This window comes from Neodiprion virginianus, chromosome 4, assembly GCF_021901495.1.
Source record: "Neodiprion virginianus isolate iyNeoVirg1 chromosome 4, iyNeoVirg1.1, whole genome shotgun sequence".
NCBI classification, from domain to species: Eukaryota; Metazoa; Arthropoda; class Insecta; order Hymenoptera; family Diprionidae; genus Neodiprion; species Neodiprion virginianus.
This window is the reverse complement of record NC_060880.1, coordinates 8774258-8795765: the sequence shown is the minus strand read 5'-3', so window position 1 is coordinate 8795765 and position 21508 is coordinate 8774258. Positions and strand designations below refer to the sequence as shown.

At 33.3% G+C, this 21508-nt stretch overlaps 1 protein-coding gene across 9 annotated transcripts in view; it reads left to right on the top strand.

Moving 5' to 3' along the window:
* LOC124303184 (PH and SEC7 domain-containing protein) overlaps positions 1–20557 on the top strand; it is a 76131-nt gene extending 55574 nt beyond the window's left edge. For 5 of the 9 annotated variants that reach the window (XM_046760092.1, XM_046760091.1, XM_046760096.1 and 2 more), the window contains 2 exons: positions 2107–2282; positions 11725–17158. In XM_046760092.1, coding sequence (XP_046616048.1) covers positions 2107–2282; positions 11725–11788 — 240 coding nt within the window. In that variant the 3' untranslated portion in view covers positions 11789–17158. Of the gene's footprint in view, positions 1–2106; positions 2447–7523; positions 11015–11724; positions 17159–18141 lie in introns of those variants that run through there. The other 4 variants (XM_046760090.1, XM_046760089.1, XM_046760088.1 and 1 more) reach the window with 3 other exon arrangements.
* Positions 20558–21508: the final 951 nt, after the last annotated feature.

Genomic DNA, 21508 nt, shown 5'->3' with positions numbered 1-21508 from the left:
GTCAAGATGTCAACGATTTCTGATAAAATAATTATTTCCGTTTTTTGTCCGATATGAGGAGTATCGATGTTTTCGTAATGAAAGAATATAATTATTAGCTGCAGCAAAAATCCTGTTCTCGATTTTCATTTTCATACAAAGATCTGTATTAAAATAAAATATTTTCAAGACCTTAGTAGAGATGCACCAAAGATTGGTTCACGAGTTATAGCCATTTCCATTTTGCAACATTGTCATAAAATTAGCTGAGAATCTCACGAAAAATCTTTTATAATAGTAAAAGGTGGAGACTTTAGAGAAGGTGGTCCGTTCTGAGATTGAGTTTTGGTGATGAAATCATAAACATTTCTCAAAATAATCCAAGGATAAAAAATTATTTATTACGAATGAATGAAAAAGAGTTTGGAGAATTTATAAGAAAGAATTTCACTTCTCATGTCTACCTGACATTTCTTACTTTCACTTACACGTCAGTGATGTTTTTCAATCGAGTACATTCCGAAGTCTACACCTGTGGAATAGTGCCTTATAATAACCGTTCCATTAACTTCAAAAATTATATACAGTAGAGCGTCGATTATCCGAACAAATTGGGGCTGGGCAGCATTCAGATAATCGAAAATTCGGATAACTAAACCGTGTGAAAAAATCGCTGATTCGTTTAATGTAATAGAATAATTATGTGTATTTGAAACAGATGAAAATTAATATCTTCTTAGTAGATAGTCCATTTTAGTTGACTCGAAAGTAACACATACATGTTCGTAATAGAATATAATACATAAAATATACGTATCGAAAAACAAGTATCTGTACTAACATTAAAATTTTACAAGTGGTACACGTATTTGAATTATTTCTTTGGAAAAAAATCCACGATTGTACTACTGTTTTCCAACGAAAGTTCGTTTCTTTACTGCTAAATCCCGCAATCGTTTCATCAGAAGAAGTTGCATTGAACAAAATTTAAGCTGCGTTTCGTACCACTCCATTGCTGTTTCGAGAACTTCGAAGGCCTGACCATGAGAGGGCGGCATTGATGCTTCCACAATTTCATCACTGCTGTTTTTATCAGAATCTCTTTCTTCGTCGTGGAAAACTAAAGATACGATTTCATCGTGAGTTAAAATTTCGTAGGCAAGGATCGTTGACGTTATTGTTGTCACATTCCGTGAATCCAGCGATAACGTTGAAGAATTTAACGAATACTTTTATGCGACATTACTCGAAATTAGAAATATCAACTTGAATCTCGTCCTGCATTTCTGCAGAGGTGGCCATAGTTTGTTCTAAGCATTCTTCTGGTTTCTTTCTGTTAGCATTGCCGACACATCAGCAACAGTGTTTCAAATTTATTGTTTTCACCAATTGAAGGACACTGTCTTCTTTTTCATACAGTCTCTTCATTTTCTCTATCGCACCCTGGTCCATAGGCTGGATTAAAGGTGTTTCGTTCGATGGAAGAAATCTGACCTAAAGCATGGATCGAGACTGTTTAAGACCTCAGTAGATGGATGAGAAGGCACGTTATTTAGCAGCAGCAACACTTGACCAGTTTTATGTTTAGCCTTGCACCTTTCTTTAAAATCCTTTATAAGATTGCTTTTGTACCAATTGCAAAACAATTTTGAGTCCATCCAAGCACTCTTCTGAGCTTTATAGATCATCGGCAAGCAATTAACTTTTCTGAAGCAGGCAGATTTCTTTTTTTTCCATTACTAATTTTTATATTAAGCAATTTATCTGAGCCATCAGATGCTACTGGATTGGCTAATTCTGAAGGGCTGTAATTCACAAACGACGAATTGCCCATGAGAAATAAAAAACGTTTCAGTCGCAGATTTTCACAAGGAATAAATTTTAGTCTTTGGATCGATAATTCTGGCTCACCCTATATAATAATGAAAAAATCAAAGAAATTTCCAACCGAAAAATTTATCGCTCTTGGCCGTGGCCTAGTTGGTTTGCCCCTATATCCATCCCTGGTAAACCATCTTATCCTTTTCACTCATATCCACACAGATGGACTAAGTGTGGAACTCGGATGACCCTGCACTTTTTGAAAAGATTTTGGAAAGGGCCTCATAACATATTTTTATTTTTCAGTTGAAGAGGTATAAGACCTATGCATATTTGCTGAGATCACGGTTGGCCTTTACGGATGTGGAACCTTCACTGGTTGAAAGCAGTATCGGTGAGGTTGACGAAGGGACTGGAAACTTGGCTAATACTGACGTAGCACTAGTACCACCGCCTGTTCCGGATCGACTACCTACAAATAGGTACAGTTACAGGGCTGCAATTTACAATCGTAACTTACTAAATGATCAAGATTGTGGGGAGAACCTTGGTTGATGGGTAGTGGGTGTATTTATTCTCAACATGCATTAAGTGTATCATTTGCTTATATAGACATGATTTGACGTTTAAAAGAAAATTAACTAATATGTAGAGCCAAGAATGGAGAAAGCAAATCATTCACATGATGATGTAATCGAAACAGGAAGCATACTCTGCCAAGTGAATCACCTTTAATCGAGCGTGACTGTTTTCATTACCAATCACTAACATCGGGCAATACTCTGGCTGAAATATCAAAGCATAAAAATCCTTGGGAAGTCAGAAGTTTTACCTACGTGTTTTTAGTAAAGTTATCAATGTTTGCAAAATAGATCTTAACAAAATTAGATGAATTTAGAAATTTTGCATCAAGATGCAAGTTTCGGATTTTAGATTGATCGAATATTGCAGGAACTGACAATAATTATAGTAACTATAGCAGAATACATGTAGCAAATATTTTACGCAGAGTGCTGGTCGAGGTAACTCAATGCGCCTGCAGCAACAATCACATTTGTTACATGAATCAAACGCAGTTGAGAACCTTGACTACTAATCTCGACTCGTACATCAAACCGGCTGTTCATGAAAATCGGTGGGATCATAAGATGCAAGTCCTGTAATTTTAAGATATTATTCTCGATTATATTAACATTCACAAGCTCATTCTGTTTGACGGTAAAGCTCGTGATCGTATCTGTTTTTGCAAGATACGCTGTTTGCGAACTTTGAAACAGTAAAGTCGGTAGCCCTTGCCAGTTGTCTTTGATTCACGTAAAATAGGTATCTGAGGGTGTTTGCGCCTGTGTACTGAATCGTCTTGACTGGCCTTTATACCAAATATTTCCCATAGAGTTTCTTTCTGCGAGGACTAATGAATTTTGAATACACCCCAATTTTAACATCTATCTGTGCGATACAGCAAACTGACACAGTAAACAGAATTATTTTATATTTAAGATCAGTCTGTACTGTATGATGTGGTGTTCGACAACCCTTACAGAAATTACTACTACAGTACTATTGATGTTTTCGCCACTACTGGAGAACTCTATCATTGTAATGCTGTACTATCTGCCTTTGTAGAGTACGCAGTGATCTCCCACCACTCCCCGTCATTAGACATGTGTATATGAGAAACTCAGTAACTGACGAGGAGATACCAGCAAATGCCAGTCGAGTTTCATGATGAGTCCTTGTATCGAAATAGTGGGGACAGATACAATTAAGACCTTAACTGATTATATCTTTTAAGGCTGAACAAACGAATATCGGAGTTGGTAGCAGAGCAGTTAATACTTCGATCTTCCACCTGTGCGTTACATGTTCAGGTTTCGTGGTGGTTTTTTTTTTCAGCCTGATTGAACAAACAATCAATAATATTTTCGAGTTACGTTATTTTGTTAACACATAAAGTGACGTGTAAAAATATTTCAAATCAAGTACTCGGTAGGATATATGTATCAAATACACTTTGCTGCTTTGTTATTATAAAATTCGGGTATCCGTTAATCGTAATCTGGATTTTCAGTACAAGTTTCTTAATACAATAATACAAGGCTGAAGCTAGCAGCCAGAATTAGCAGCCAAACGTTCTAATGTTCATATGAATAAGATAATGAAGTTCAAAAATTTAAATTTAGTGAAATACCCCGAAGCCCCAATACTTTCATACAATTATGAGGATGAACTAAACTACATTGTTCTATTTCCAAAAACTCAACACGTTTGGCTACTAACTCTGACTACTGGCATTAGGTTCATTATAAAAATAATTACTTTAAACGACGCAATCTCGAAAAAATAGTGGATCTTACTTTCATTGCATAAAGTATCGTATGCACCACCTTTTTACACCTCGAATATTTTCTGCGGCTGGTATTGCAAACTTATGCTGATAGTACTATTATACCTGGCGAGATCCCCGGCAACATTGATTTGACACAGTTCATGAATGGCCTGCAACCATTAGTACTTTTTACAAAAAATTAGGAACAGGATTACCCGCATAACTCATCTATAATATTTGCGACTAACGGATGTCGGAAGTTTGTGATTATAAAGCAGCACGTTTTATTTGATCCTCATACCTATCATAGCAAGCACTTGATTCGAAATATTCCATATATGTCACTTTACGTACTAAGAAAATACCGTAAATCGTAAAAATTGGCGGTTTTTTGTTTGGTTCGCACGTACGAAAAAGCCAGTACAAGAATTGAACATGGGATGCATAACAGGAAGATCGGAGCCATAACTACCTGGTTAACGACTTCGACGATAACTTGTTAAACTTTGAAAAATATAACGAGTCGCAACAACTTCCATCTTCAAGTTTTCGGTACTAGCCGCGTATCTACCCAATACATTCATGAGAGGTCACATCCCGAAAAAACTATCAGTGATTTGAATTCAATGCAAAACATTTATTGAAAAAATGTCACTACAACTCCCAATACCTATTACTAATGAAATTAGCACCAGTGGCTTAGAACAGACTCTAGTAGATCATTCGAACCTTCACTACTTGAATACCAATGCTCCACCAGCTAATACCAATACCGCAGAATATCAGAGACTGTTAGTAAATTCTCGTAAGAAAACGAAAACGGTACCGCTGTATTTTAAGAATGAATCACTGAGCAAAGTATGTTTTACAGATTTTTTTCGCAGCACTTACCTTCGATATATGGTACTAAAACACCAGAGCACATTAACGAATTGAAAATTGTGCAGTATAGAGTTTATCAAAGAAACTTTAATTTGATAGAGAAATTCAGCTGTCTTTGAACTATCGGTTATTCATGAGAAATTTTCAAGATTTCATCATCACGTCCATAAACGTCATACTAACTTTTCATAGCAATGACAACAAGTAACTTCCAAAAAACAAAGTGCAAACTTCTTTACTTGTTTACAGTGTTTGATAAGCATTTATTGGTACCATGTATTCTTTAATCTATTTTCAACAAACTTATTCTAAGATATGATGCTCTGCTTCTCAGCACTGGGCCGTCATCGTGTTCTATCAAATAGTTTTGGATAACCTGTGCTGTCAAAATAGTATCCAATCATATGGGCTGCCATGTGTATTCGATATTTCATGTTAATTTGTTTGTGTAGCCTGAACATGAGTCGTTTGTGTACAAATCGCTTTTAATGCACTGTAATATCTGCTAAATACACATAATTTGGAGAGATAGACCACCGTCATTTTCAGTTGAATGAAGCAGTCAATACACAAATTTTCAGATACAATTCATGTATGAATAATTAAAAGTTTTCAGTAATTACTCGAAGAACTTTCAAACCATTCTACGATTGAACAAAATGAGGTATTGTGAATTCCACACTACTTTCGTGAACTGAAATTTTCAAGATGCTTGGGAATTCTAGGATCCATCTTTTGATTTTCTACACTCTTGATGTATATTACGTGACAGCTTTCTCATTTTTTCTATAAAAAAAAATCGTGAAATGCACATTTTAGTTTTGTTCATCTGATACCAATATTCGAAATTTGTTTATCAACATCACGAGTGTCTGTATGTTTTCATGAGTGTACAGACCATTATTTTTCTCGTAAAAATTGCATCAAAAATGATGAAAAGAAAATAAAAAATTTGAGAATGTACCTACACTTTTAAAAAATTTGATCGATAAAACCGTGATCACGATTATAAAATAAGTTTCATCTTGCTCAATGATTTCAAAAATCCGAAGGGTTTCGAAGTAATCATTGGAATTGAATTGTATACGAAATTTCATCCACACACAATCTCTTTGACACTCATAATGTTTCACATAGTTAAAATTGAAGGTGGTTTAACTCTACAATTTCTCACATGATTCAAAAAAAAAAAATATATGAGTTATTCAACTGCTGGTATTGCAATACCTAACAAATTCATTCCAGTTTCTAATGAATCCAAATATCCAGTTACTTAATTTCATTCATAGCATAATTTATTAAAAATCGCTTTAATATTTGATTGAATCACGCGTCATTTAATTGCATAATATGGCATATCAAATCCAAACAAAGCAATCTCCGCAGTACAATCGTGAAGGCAATTTCTTTCACATCATGAAGGCTCAATATGTTTCTCTATTCTCGACTCTCTTATAATATTATAATTAACTTATTTCATCTGTGATGAGCTACTAAATCAAGACTTAAATCTTTATCTGAAAGTACTTTGCAAAAGTAATACATCTTTCGTGAAAATGAAAACCTAACATCTCGGTAACCCTTAATTGTAAGTATTTGTTGAATCTTCCAACTTTCCACTCTAATGTCTTTCTCATTCGATATTATCCGTATATTTCTTACTGTATACTTGGTATTTATTACAATTTTTGTGCAACTTTACTTTGTTTAATAAATATGGGAAAGAAACTTCTAAACAAATAAAAAATATTGTAGATATAGCATTATTAGATTTTTATTAATTTTTGATTTATAGTACATATATTAATGGATGCCTATTATAAATAATAGTTAATCCTGAGGTGATTACAACAGATAAATACATAATAATATAGAACTGTCATCTTTGACTTTCTTCAAATTTTCATTCAATAATGTATCATACCATCTTCCTCATCAAAAGTCAATAATCAGTAACAAATAGAAATACATGTTTGTACGCATAAAAGGCATTATGAGTATGTGAGGCATTATTATATTTCTTACAACGCCTGATTGGAAAGTTCGATTTTTGTTGCCTGTAAAGCGTGCAGCGTGCGTAAAGTGCCCAACTTGCAGTCAGTGCTGTAAAACTACTGAAATACTTCATTTTACACATTAAGGCTTTCTGTGGCACTTGCAAACTTCTGAATAACGCAATCTTACGTACTATGTCATTGAGCGTCATTTACTCAACCCCAATTTTAGACAAGGCTGAAGTTGGTAACGTTAATATAACGAACCATGATAGAAAAAATCGTTGTTGTGCAATTTAATAACAACTTTCTGAAGAGTTGGCTTTTCAAAATATGAACATGTTTTTTTTTTTTTTTTGTTACGATTTACTATCTGAACTTCAGACAATTCTAAGGATTGAAGTAACAATTTTTCCTAAACATCCATCGCTAAAGTAACGTTACTAACTTCAACCGCGTAATGTTACGCATTGTCAATGACACCTTCGTTCCTTCTGAAATCAAACTTTCCTTCACAGGTGCTGGAAAAAATTGGATATCTGACTCGTGTGATTACAGCGCTCGCCTTGGCTCATACTGCGATCACATTAGTATTCGTGCGAACTGCGATTGCAGTACTTGCCGTTGGCTTTTGCCACCAAATTCGCACCTGTATTCTTGTGAACGCAGTACTCACTTTATGGCTCACGCTGCAAACCTCGCACTCATCGGAAACTGCATACTTTCCACACTTGTAATACGACATTATATTTTATACATATGTTTTTGTAATTCGTTGGTTTTAGAGCTCTTCTTGCTTATTACATATTTGGGTAGATTACTTTGCGATCGGAATTGGTATATTATTGCTAATAATTACGACTATCAATGGTCACTGTTATGCTACAACTTATAGTGATAGTGTATGTAATAAAGTGCTGACGGGAGATAAAATAGTATTTACAATTTCTATAGGAAGTCGTTGTACTTTCAGTGTACATAAAATCTACAAGACTGGTTTCGTTATTGTTGTTTGGTAATTATTTATCGATTATTCTAACATTCTAAGTAAAAATATAGTCATTATCAAATAATTAATATATTATTAAACATATTAGCTCTTATTAACTATTATCTTACGAATGAACGTTAATTTCATTCATTAGATGCAGTTCAATCAAAAAAATGCGAGTCATGTTATAGAATTTCAATTTTATGCTTTCGAAGTGCATATTCTCAGGCATTAATTGTCAGATAAAACATTGAAACTTGATTTCAGAATGTTTTTGAAACACTTCTATACACGGGCCAATAACTTATTACTTGACTTTTACTGGCATTACAATGGAGAACAGCAATTATTGAGCAAAATTAAATCTGACATGTTACGAGTTATTTGACAATTAACATCAACTAGTTTGTATTATTGGAAGTACACAATATTATTGAACATATACTCACTGACCATACAGTATAATCTATCATTGTCACCATTCATGTACATAAATATTGAAGTTCAAATGCATTTGGAAGCCTATGAGTATATTCAAATTTTCTCTCTTAGGCCTGAAAACCCAGCTTTCTTTCATCTTTCCTAATTTTTTATTGGAGGATACACTTGACTTCTACTGATGTTTGCATTTAAATTTACCACATTGAATTTCTGTACTGCTGTATATGATTGAATTGAATTTATGATTGAAATACATTGACCTCATTTTCTCAAACTCTGCAACTAGTTCAAGCATTTATATACCTCAAAGTTGATTGGCAGCTTCCATGTGTATATTCGTTACTGAATTATAACATTTACAGTTAGTTACTTTGCTTTTCGTATATCTTATACCGAGGTGAATCTTAATTATTCAAATGATGAACCTAAAGCTATAGCACCTAAAGTTAACAATCGAACATGTTGATTTTAAGTAAATTAAGGCAGTAGAGATCAATAGTGAAAATTGTGTTAAATCTCGTAGTTTTCTTTCAAATATTGGGCTTCAAACTGCAGTGCGTTAATTCATTAGAAGATCAACATATTGAACTGCTAACTGCCACTGCTAGGCTTTGGCTTCATGGTTGGCTACTTCATTCGTCATAGTGCATATTGTTTTGTCTGATATTACAATGTTTGATCACAATTTATATACTCATATAATTTTTTAAACATTAATCTCACATCTTTTCTGCATACACATAGTTTTGAATCGCTTTGGTTACCATATTAAAACGATATTGCTATTAATGCTATACTTTTTTGTTTTCTGCTTTATAATATAATATTAAGCTAGTTTATGGTTGGAATGGCGATAATATACCCATTCCTTATTCATCAAACAATACCATGAATTTTTTTTTTTTCCTGTGATGAAGTAGGTAAGGATTTCAGCTCTGAAAGTACACACGGTGGTATTGTTATTTGTAGAAAGACTGCGTGGTGTACGTATGTTTTTTAGTTTCTTCCCAAGGTGGGATTCTGCTCTGTAAGATTAGTTTCAAATTTTCGATTTGACTGCAGCTTTCAAGAGTCACGTCTGTTACAGCTTGTTGATCGAGGAGTATTGAAAACAGACAGCTTCACGGTGTATTATGTGATAAGTAGAAGAAGGCAAAGTGCACTGGAGAGTCACTAAAATATACTCGGAGCTGACTGTCTTTACCTACTCGTCTATCAATGTACCGTTATTACCAATCGTTGCAAAATGGTTCTATAGCTTGTTTCTTGCATATAATAAAGATGTTTTTCACTGTTATAACAAACTGCTTCTGACACTAGTTATCCGAATTTTATTTACAGAACGTATAAAGTGTATTTCTAGATATTTCTTTTTCCTTCAGGTCTAATGCAAAATTATTAGGAACCTAGAACATTGGGGATAGTCAGGGAACTATAGACTAACTAGAAAATTGACAGAATGTTTATTCTAGGTGGCACATTGTTTTATTCGTTTTACGAATCGCAAGTTTTCTTTATACTTTCCTCTCAGAATTTCAAAATTATGCACACGTTTCATTTCAAAAATAATGTGTCTCTGCATAATATTTGTAAATGCTTTTTTCGTTTCATTGAAAAATTTAACTTGTATGAAAATCTGGGAAATTTAAAAAAAAATCACCAGTTTTAAACAACCCTGCCAACCTGAATTTCAAGTGACTCTTAATGAATGCTTTACAATTTGATTTAAGCAAAACATTTAAAACGTGACCAACGCTTTTGCACTATACATTATTTAATATTTCTTAAGAACGAAATACTTATACGTTTCTAATCCGTCTTTACGTACAAGGTTATTTATTAATTACTGAACACCAGCGATATGCCAATGCGGAAATGGGTAGAGATTCGTGGAAGATCAGATAGTAAGCGCATCTCGGGATTGGCTCGTACGGCTGTTACGTTGTTCGAACCAGAGCTACATGTAGACCGTTAAGTTCCCAAGCCGTGGAATCATTGTTGCTGCGACAATGCTATGATAATATTAATCTCTAACCATTTTGACATTGCCATATACTTTATTTTCATGTACTTAATTAACTTTCGTTTTCGTCCAATGATCTGAGAATTTTTAATATGTTATTAATCAAGACTAATTTGATCAAAATCACATTTTGACATTCTGTAATTTTGTAACATCTCACACACACGCTAGCATTTGTTTTTATGTGAACATGCTACTTCATCAGTGTGAAGCTTGAGTCTATCCTCCGTCTTAAAGTATAGGTATATATCACAAAGGTTTGATCAAGTGTACCTTTCGTGCTAATACGAGTGCTAAAGTACAGCATCCAACACACAGCACGGAATTCTCACTGTATTTATTCCACCTACAACTTCTCGATAAAACTTTGATAGTTCAAAATATTTCAACTCCCTGGATCAAATCACATTTGTTATATATTTCAGCTTCAAGTAATGTCAAATGAATTTAGATAGTCAAGAAGCATCGCTCTTTTTATCTAAACATCCTTGTTTCATTATTCTTACCCTACTGAAAATGTTCATGTGTCAAATGATATAACATTTTGAAAGAATTCAGCATGTAATTTATTACATGATTTATTTTGTACATGTGATAAATAGTATATGAAATCGCGTAATAAATTACAAAAGCTCAAATCACCAGAGATAATAGATCGAAAATAATATAATCAACTATGTAGTGAATTATATGAATTTTGATCCAGTATATCAGATGATTCGTGCTTTTGTAATCTGTCGTGTAATATCTTACATAGTTTATGAAATATACAAGATAAAACGTGTAATAAATTACACGTTGAATTGCTTCAAAACATTTTATGATTTAACAGACAAATATTTTCAACAGGGTAAAACACAGTCAAACGCTGAATTTTAAAATTAATCGATATGCAATTTGGATCTTACAAACAGTCTTATAAAGAGGTTGGATTGATTGGTCGTTTATAAGATGAAGACTTAATAATATAGGGATATTTTTATTGGAGGAAATGTATAACTTTTAATACATTTAACCACATAGTTTCTGGAAAAAAAATGTTTAAAATGAGCTCTTACAAACAAGTTCTTATATGGACGAGACAACAAAAATTTGTATCTGCAAGATAGAAAGACCATAGTTGGATTTACGAAATTAATTTAAAAAAACTGTTGCGTACGAACAGCTCTCACTTAAGACGACCTTTACATTATTTGAGACAGCTTGACTATATGTTTCTCAAACAGTAAACGAACCTACCAGCAGCTAAAGCATTAGTTTATAGGTTCTGCGGGGCGTGGTGCTGCTTATGGGGAAGGACTCAAGTGCCCCTAAGTCGCCTTGCCTGAAGAGCAGTCAAACCTTTTTGAGGAACTCTGGTGAAAATCTTCATTGAAAATTTTTCTACACAACTCTTCAGAATACCTCTGCAGAAGACTGTAAATTACTGAGTTTCTCTCGTAACCTCTACGTTTTTATTCCAAATCTTGCAATTGCTTGGTATTTCTGAACATCGTTCGATTTTACTGTCACATTTTTAAGAGAAACTCTGAATTTTCTTACATTTTATTTGGTACTTCTCTCGAATTCTGACCTTTACATTTTTATGTTATTTGACTACAGAATCCTACATTGCAAATCAAAAATAGCAATTCTCTAATCTACTATCTGGATCATTACTCATTACTTTCAACTTCTTTTTTATCCGGTGTTAACTTTGTCTGTATAAATATCAATTAGTTCAATCAGCACATATAAACCGAAATAAATTGAATCTGTGACATTGTAGTTAGTAACGTTAGTGTAACTTAAGTGTAAAAAAAATTGCAGAATAAATCACTGTCTTGCAACTACTAGATGATTCTAATTGTAATAGAGTAAAATGGACAAAATATGCACACATTTATTGTATTATTACGGTTTACTGAATTCAAAAACATTCTAAGTAAGAAAATAATGACTTTTTCTAAAAAAAAAATGCATCGTAACATTAAACGTTACTAACTTCAACTTCATTCTAATGATACACAACACTGCTTACATGCTTGAAACTTGTAAAAAATGTCCTCAGAAATAATTATTTGAAAAAGAAAAACCAAATGAGAATCCAGGGAAAATTATAATCATCTCGAGATAATTGACGTGCGCAAAAACTAGATACAGAGAAAACAAGTGTGCTGACAAAATTCAAAATACCATGTAGATTTGGAGAAATTTCTGTAGAAGAAACTTGCGGCAACAAGCAAGAAATGTTTTCACAAAACTCTATAGTTCTATAAAAAGGTAAAAATTTCCGAGTGACTATCCTACATAACTTTACCATGAAAGACTGCAGACTTTCAACAATCAGAAAGCTCAGAAACAGTCTTGTGTCCGTGGAGTATGAATCTTTTATAAATCCTCAAGTCACGTGCAAGTTTAAAAACTGCCCGTTAGATGCCAAAATAATTACCTTTCTGTTCCTTATCGATAATTGTCTACGTCATCTGAATATTTGTCATTTCATTTACATATACGTTCCTTATGAAATTCTCATTTTAAAAGTGTTACAGAATACGATGCAAAAACACTGCTAATACTTTTCAAAAACCAGTCACGCAGCTGTGAAAATTGAACGCCAATATCTGTCGTGAAATTAAATAAAAAAATAAAATGATATACTATACTTTTGCACAAGTATGTAACGTGAAGGCGGCTCCTGGTATTTGATGTGATAACATTAACAAATCATTCTCCGATCTGTGATATAGTTGGCAGATACATTCCTTAAGAGGATGTTATAGTCAGTCTTTATCGACAGAGGAAAGTGTCACTTTTTTTACTTAACTATTATCAAAGCCTACGTAGTACTGACGTGAAAATGCTGCAGTGGCCATAATTCTACACGCAATGCCGAACAAAAATATCGTAAAACTTTTGTTTTTCAAGAGCGAGAATAAGGCCGGAAAATGTATTCCTATAATAAGTGGTAATTCAATCACAGGAATACATTTCTAAACACAATTGTTGCGTAGATAAGTAACATTTTTACCAACCGTCGTAACATAAAGCGTAGCGTGCGAGACTGTGCAACTGCGTTTTTCGGCAGTTTTTCTTGTCCCTTTTGCGAATGAGGGTGTTTCTATTGAACCTCTTAAGGCTGCTGAAGACGCATGATGATGATCACTTAGCCTTTCCCCCATCACCGTGTGACGGTTTTATAATTTACATGGTCTATAAAGACCAACTATAGCATCCTCTTAACTTCCGACCCCTTCTGCGTATTCAGCGAATAAGGTAACTTGTGATTGTTTCACTTTTGTGTGCAAGATTTTTGTGATGTAGGTTCATTTTGGCTCTACAGCATAATTGGAGCAACAAAGTGGTGAAAAATAATCACCACTTGATCGCAAATACGATTACTGCTACTGTGTTGGCATTGAACATACAATTTATATAAAGTTTTAAGAAAATCGTAAATCATTGCTGTATTGATCAAGTCATTTATGGATATTTAGGATTTTGCAATGATGTAACTTGACAGGATAAAAAATAAATGCAAGGTATCAAAAATCGTTCTAGCATGGAACGAAAATTCAAAATTGAATTGAAAACAACGTAAAAAATACGAAAGGCAAAAATAATGTGCAACATTTAAAATCATTTAACAATGAAAAAGCTAAGCTTTATTTTTCGATTTCGCAACAGAAGATAGCTATTGATATCGACCATTGCTTGGTGGTTTTTCCTGAGATATTTTGTGTAAATTATTCCAAATTGAACATTATTTGATATTTATAATATCTTAGAAATGGTGGTGATTTTACATAAATTTCTAGTTTAATGTATGATCGCACTGGCCGAGACTCCCGTTCATACGAACTTCATACAAAAATATTTCCTGGTTACGAAGATTTAATACAATCAGTGGGGAAATTATTTTGAATGCGTAAGCTCATATTTCAAATTTCATGTTTATATGTATAATGGAGTATTACAACTACGTAAACTCATAATAACGTACCTAGTATTTCAATGGCTGAAACAAAGTAAAGACGAAGTTATGCTTCAGCACTGTTGATGCTTGATGATTAAAGAGCCACTGGAAATGACTGGAACAAAATTTTTAGTATGCATTTTACCGGCAATAATTCATGTTTACGTAAATTTCATTGCAGAATATTGCATAGTTTCAAAGATTCCTTATGCATTATTGAATGATCGATATCCATAGGCGTGTAGTCACCATAAAAGTGTCACTAAAATCGTTGCGATCGTTAGATTTTGCCTACATTAAGGTGGTCCTCCTGGTACGGAGCGTATTAAGTGGGTGCCAAACACGGATCCTATGTAAAATTGTCAATAAATATCTAATTTTCATTCAAACAACACTAATATGAATGATAAATTTGATATAAATAATATTGTGCTGATTAACAATGAATTCCAAGAAAACATCATATGGTTTGTCATGATTTCCGCGGTATTACGTTCCTGAGAAATTAGAAGTGTGGCAGCGCCGCCACTTTTTTTCGTTGTCTAATCATCGGCCCGTTTCTGCTCTACATAGTACAATGCTTTTCGATAATCTATTGACTGCTTATATTACGAAAAGTGTATCAACAGTTTTATTCTTATATCGATACGCATCTTCTACAGATTGGATTTCTACTATTAATTTCAAATCTGGCGCGACGTTGATCAGAGCCCTTATATCATAGCGACCTTGTCAAGTATCAATAACAGACTCACGACCAGACGCGTTCTGTATGTATCTTTTCCTTACTTTATTCTTCAATATTTCTTAAAGAAACTGCGATTATCCATATTTTCTTCGTAATCTATAAAATCCTGATATTTCCAAGTGAAATTATCGTGTAAGTCTTAAGTTGTTCAACGTGAGAATTATTTAACTCTCTCACGGCAACCCTACTGGAAATTATTGAATGATAAATCGCATAATGTTATGACCAAAATTCGGATGTATTTTATGATGCAATTTAAGATGTGAATATGACTTAATACATAGCAAATAACACAATAAATCATGAAGTATAGATTGTAAAATAAAATACATAACAAATCATATGTCGAATCATGGGTTTCGCTTTATGATTTTTTATGTATTTTATCTCATAATCTATACTTTATAATTTATCATGTGATTTGTTACGTATTAACTGGTATTCACATGTTGGATAACAATGATAACAAATTAATCAATCTCGTGATGAAGTAATCTACGGTTTCTCACAGTCAGGGTGGCGACATACCGAGTAATTCGGAAAAACCGGGATTAGTCAGGGAATTACGATGATCCACAAAGAAAAACGTACTTTTTTTTTATAAATTATTTTCAAACTTCAACTGTGCTTTTGTTGAATTATATATATTATTCACGGTGATATTAAAATTAATGTAATATTATGTTCATACATATTTGTGTGAAACGAAGTAATACTATGTGTTCCTCCATTGAAATTTATATATTGAAGGTGCACAATTTCTGGATCTTTTTGTCGTATAAGCCGCCCAACATTGTACAAATTTGGTGAAATAAGGCCAGGGAATGCTGAATTTTTTGACACGGAAAGTCAGGAAAGAGTCATGGAATTTTATTTGAATAAAATTGTCACCAGCCTGTTTGTTATCCAGGAATGTCACACTAAAATATTATTTGCATGTTCTGTACTCTAATATACCTTTAGCACTGAATTTATTCCTGACATAACACCACTGCCTTGCCTGTATCGAATGTACAAATTGTACCTATCATAATAAAATTAGTGAATGTATTCACTATCGATGAGTTACGCACATAGGTAATATCCTGTATTTATGGCCACAGCTAGAGATGACGTGCAGCTGTTTTGTAACTATTTACTTGTATTAAACAACTGGAGGATTAATATTTTATTGAAGATTCTAATATGACTATATGCTACAGAGCGATACAATGTTAATGGTAATTAATTTTGATTCATTGATTTCTGTTGAAAGTCTGCTTTCAGAGTTATGCGCACTTTTTATTCTCTATCCGACTAACGCAAATAATGCCTTAGTGATGGCTCTGTACATCGTATACCTATCATAACCCTTTTTTGCTGAACATTTAAAATCATTTTATCAAACACACTTCAATGTTGCTAAAAATTCCATTTCCTATTATTTGTTTTCATGTTTTGGGCAGCTCTTAATATATACTCGATATTTAACTTAATGCAAACACATTATTATACATATTAATTATATATATTAATGATGATCAGCTCCTGTAATTAAATTTGTAAAATATGTGGATAACATAATGCAATTCTAGGCAAAGGGAAAGTATGAATGATAATGAAAATAAACAGCTTCTGGATTACGTAATATATGAATTTTTAGATTTAAACCCAAGACATAGATGCATCCAGCATGATTGAGTTTTGAATGTTATCTGTACTCCATAATGCACGAAATGATAAAAAGCATGACTCACTTTGATACATTAATTCAGAATTCACAGACATGTATACAATTTTACCCTTACGATTACTTCATATAAAAAGACTATTTAATAACACGTACATTTTTGGCAACCTCGGTAATTCTGGCAAGAAAGTCCCAAAATTGCTGTGATTTTGGGAAACGTATTGTCATCAAAATGGCGTTTAGTTTCAAATCCGATTATGCACTTCTTAACATTTTTTGCTATCCACTTTTCTTCTTGTACGAAATTTATAGATATATATATACAGTGGTAGATTTACCCTAGACAATTCGTTGGTGAATTTCATAAATTATTTTTCAGATGAAATACCAATTCAGAAAATAATTCAATCAATGCAAATTTAAATCCGTTTATCTCTTCATATTTCAAATATGCAAATAGCTTTGTGTTCTCGAGCAATAAGTTTTAGTTATACGTTGTACTCGTATTCAAAGCACCTTGAGTGTAACAGATTGAAAGAGGAATAGCTCACAGCAAATAACAGTCTTCAGTCTGATTGCTGTCAATCTCAATTACCAAAAGCACAATTTTCTACAAAATTGTTCATCAGAAACAATTCAGGACCGCATCCAATTAAACAGATAAACGGAAGCCCCTTGCTTAAAAAAATCCACCATGTTGTTATCTGGGTATCTACATTTATGAAGTCCTCATAATTACATGTTCTCAATTTTGATACCTCCTGTTGGATAAATCTGAATCAATGTAACGTGTGAATCAAAAGGACTTTAGAGACCAAGAGACCAAACTCGGGTGGTAGGGATAGGCTTGTCGCCTGGCAGCGATACTAAGCGCAGAATACTTGCGCAATGCGGTACTGCGCAATCAAATAATTCAAAATAATTCGAGTCTGTCCCCTAACTTTGAAACAAATGAATGTGGAGATGCGCAGTATCGGATTACGCAAGTATTCTACGCTTAACAGCGCCGCGAAGGGCCTTCTATGTATTGGTCCACTTCAAATTACGGACTTGGATAGGAGTTCGGTCTCCCGGTCTCTAGTCTTCCTAATGTAAATGTAAGTTTACAAAATTGTACGAAGTTATTAATGGTATCGCCAACGTATAATATTTTGCGCTTGAAGAACTGTAGATTATGCCACCAATACGTAATGATAATGTGTATATAAATATGTCGATTAGCATGTGACGTTACGACGCATGAAATAAAATATAGGATTTGGTACAATGTAGTAAAGTAATGAAGAATGTTATCTGTTGCATGCCACAGGGAGGACCCACTGATGACCTGATTCTGAGCAGCTTCGATACAAGTAACGCCATTTCGTCACCCTGGTCAAGCTGAACTGGCCTTATTCTACTAGCTCACTGCAGTCATCATCCATTGCATACACAAGGCTGCATTTTCCATTACATTACCATAATAATATACAAACGAGACATCACAAGTCGAACTTTTCATTCTGATTTCAGTTAAATAATAATCATAGCAAAATGATTTAGATTTTACGGGAATATTATAAACTTTATGATATTAGTGATGACAAGTGTTGTGTTCAGGCGCGGTACAGAGCAACCTTTCAGAAACGACATCAACTCATTCGACTCTGTACGGCGCAAATAGCAACGGACAGTATATAACCGGGTGAACTCTTGAGGACGTCTGTAAGTGGTTTCACTTGTTGCGTTTCTGTGAATTTACAATCAAGGTGACTTTTAGAGATCAACAAACGGGATACACAATCGCCTGTAGACGGTCTGTGGATACATCGTATTTTGCTATCACGAAACATTGAAAAATACATAGTTTCTTTACAAACTGAAAAATAGCCATTGATCATAAAACTTTAGATAATGGTAACAATTTATAAATACTATTCATTGAACATTCTTTAGTAAAATACGTTTGTATTGCATAATTAGATTGCGATCGATGTATGGAACAAAATTAATATGGTTTCAGAATACTAAATATTTATTTTCTCTATGTAATATTGTCCTCTTCAGCGCATTCAGTATGAGGTATTTGAAGTTATCCTTGAGTTGAAAATAAAATTTTACAATTCCACTATATTAGGTAAAAAATTTATAGTTGAATTTAATATTAAACACTATCAAAATATAAATACTACGGCTCATACAAGAGAATTAGATATTAGGTCATGTTTTATGTACATTGGATGATACGTTTGTAATCTGATTATATCGGACTTGGCTCCAGAAAATACTTATGAAATTTAAGTTTGTAATTTTAACTTGTCGAAATATATTGAGTAAAAACTAGCACATTGCAACTTGAGAATCATCTTAAAGGAGTAAGATTTCCAAAATATATCGGTACTGTTTTGCTTTATTTCAATTTACTGAATTTCCGGCAATTCTGAATATGATGAAAGAACGATTTTCTCTAGAAATGCATTCTTACAGTGCTATTAGAAACTTCAACCTCGTCTTACTTTTACGGATATAAAAAAAATTATCGTGCTCTGTCTTGCTGTAATGGAACACGTACTGATGTTATTACCATGTGAATATTCTACTTGTGGTACCTCGTTCGTGTAATTGTATATATTTTTTCTGCAGACACATTATTTTACTATCACAAATATTATTACATCGACATTGTTCATTTTCCCCTCCATAATTATAAAATGTATAAATGCCAAAGAATTGCATTTAATTACTTGTACTTTGCTGACTATCTCATTATTGTGTGTATATTTATATATACTTGTTAATTATGACGGATCAATTTGTTTCGTAATTTTTATATGACTTTATATATGTGCTTCTCTACAAATACCTAAATTACGTTTGTTTCCAGTACAAGATAATGTAAGAATCCGATTCAATTCGCTTCATTCGCACCGTAATTTTGATTCATTTTTTCTTGGTGTTACGCAACATTGGGGACAAATATTATATGCACGGTAACATGTACAAAGTTCTACGCAATTCCTTTAATTACATTAAAAGAAACTTCAGAAAGCACTACGTAGTTTTATTATTTACATCAAACGCTGGAACTCGGAAGCATGTGCATACTAGGAACTCTGGAAGTAAATCAAATTTATCCACAGCGATTTCCGCTGGATTCGAAAACTTGAGAAGTCAAAATCTTTATTTTTATTTAGGACGAAATCTAATCGACTTCCGCACATGCAACTATAATTTTTTCATGTTATTATATTTTATTCAGTTTCCGAAAATATTGACAAATGTAGGCAGAAACGTTTAAGTACTTACCGCAGTTGGTACAAATTTGAAATTTTATAATAATGTACAGTTCATACATTCATATTTTATTTCAAACCGTTAACGCTTCTGATTCCCTAACGACGTTGTTCTATCCTTTTTAGTACCATGCTATTGTTTAACGCAACCTTCACAAGCGGCAATGGCTTCTAACTCACCTTTACAGAAGAATTGTGCAGATTTGTAACAGTGGTATGATTAGTAGTAGTTCACTTATAATCTATTCGAAGTGGTTCATAATATAATTAATGCACTAATTGTTAGCTGAAAAAACGCAATTATCAATTATCAAGCATCATCACAAATCTTATCATACATTTATATATATTCGTTTTCTCTGTAATATTACTATAAGACTGAATGAAATGTCAGAGGATGAAGAGATATAGTGTAATTGTTTCCCCGATATGAAAATACATGACATGATTTAAGATCTTGATTACTTTTCGATCAGAGATAAATTGAACTATTGTAGGCATGAATGGAACAAAGTCCTGAGTAGACTTGAACAGACTTACAACTGATATCCATGTACATAAATTTTTATTGCTGGCTAAATTATCAAAAACATATTCGTCGAATATTTCATTTAGAAATTGTCGCTTCGGTAAAAATTTTTGGTGTAAATAACGTCCGACAATTCTAGGTTCGCAATATCGAGAAAAACATTGTTACTGTATTCGCTTTGCGGGATCGAACTGTGGCGAAAAATCAAGATGACAGCTGTTGACTCTGCACTTGTAACTTCAGTTAAACCCTACATTGAGTTTCCGCGGTTGGTGGATATCATTTGATATTTGACGCAAAATAAAATGACAACTAGAGCAACTGAAGTGTAATTTCACGTTGAACTAGATTATAGTAGTGGATAATTTAGTCCGCAAAACTCACTTGTACGTTTGTACATTTATCACGAACAAATAGGTAGGTATAGCTTGATAAGTGCATCGCTTAGTTCTAGAAACCATTTGAAGATTGCATCCGTGAGTAAAGTTCATCAATGGGGAATGTAGAGATACATATGAATGCGCGTCTTATCAGAGAGTTACACGATTTTGAAAAATATTTCATCCGTTGTATAATCTACTAAAATACTTATAAAAAAACAATTGTTCACAGAAACCCACTAAAACAACATAAGCATTTTGAATATATGCAATTACAACTTCCACGAGCACTTTTGTTTCGGAAATACGATTTTCGATTTAGGCATCTGTTCCATCCATGCCTTGAATTGTTCTAACAGTTTCTTTAGTTTATCTGGGACATTTCATATCAACTCCGCCATTTTTCACTAACCGACGTTTAGATTTTCATAAAAATTTGATGTGCCATTACTAATTGCAAGCAACATACCAATGGCTGAACAGCCATACGAAATG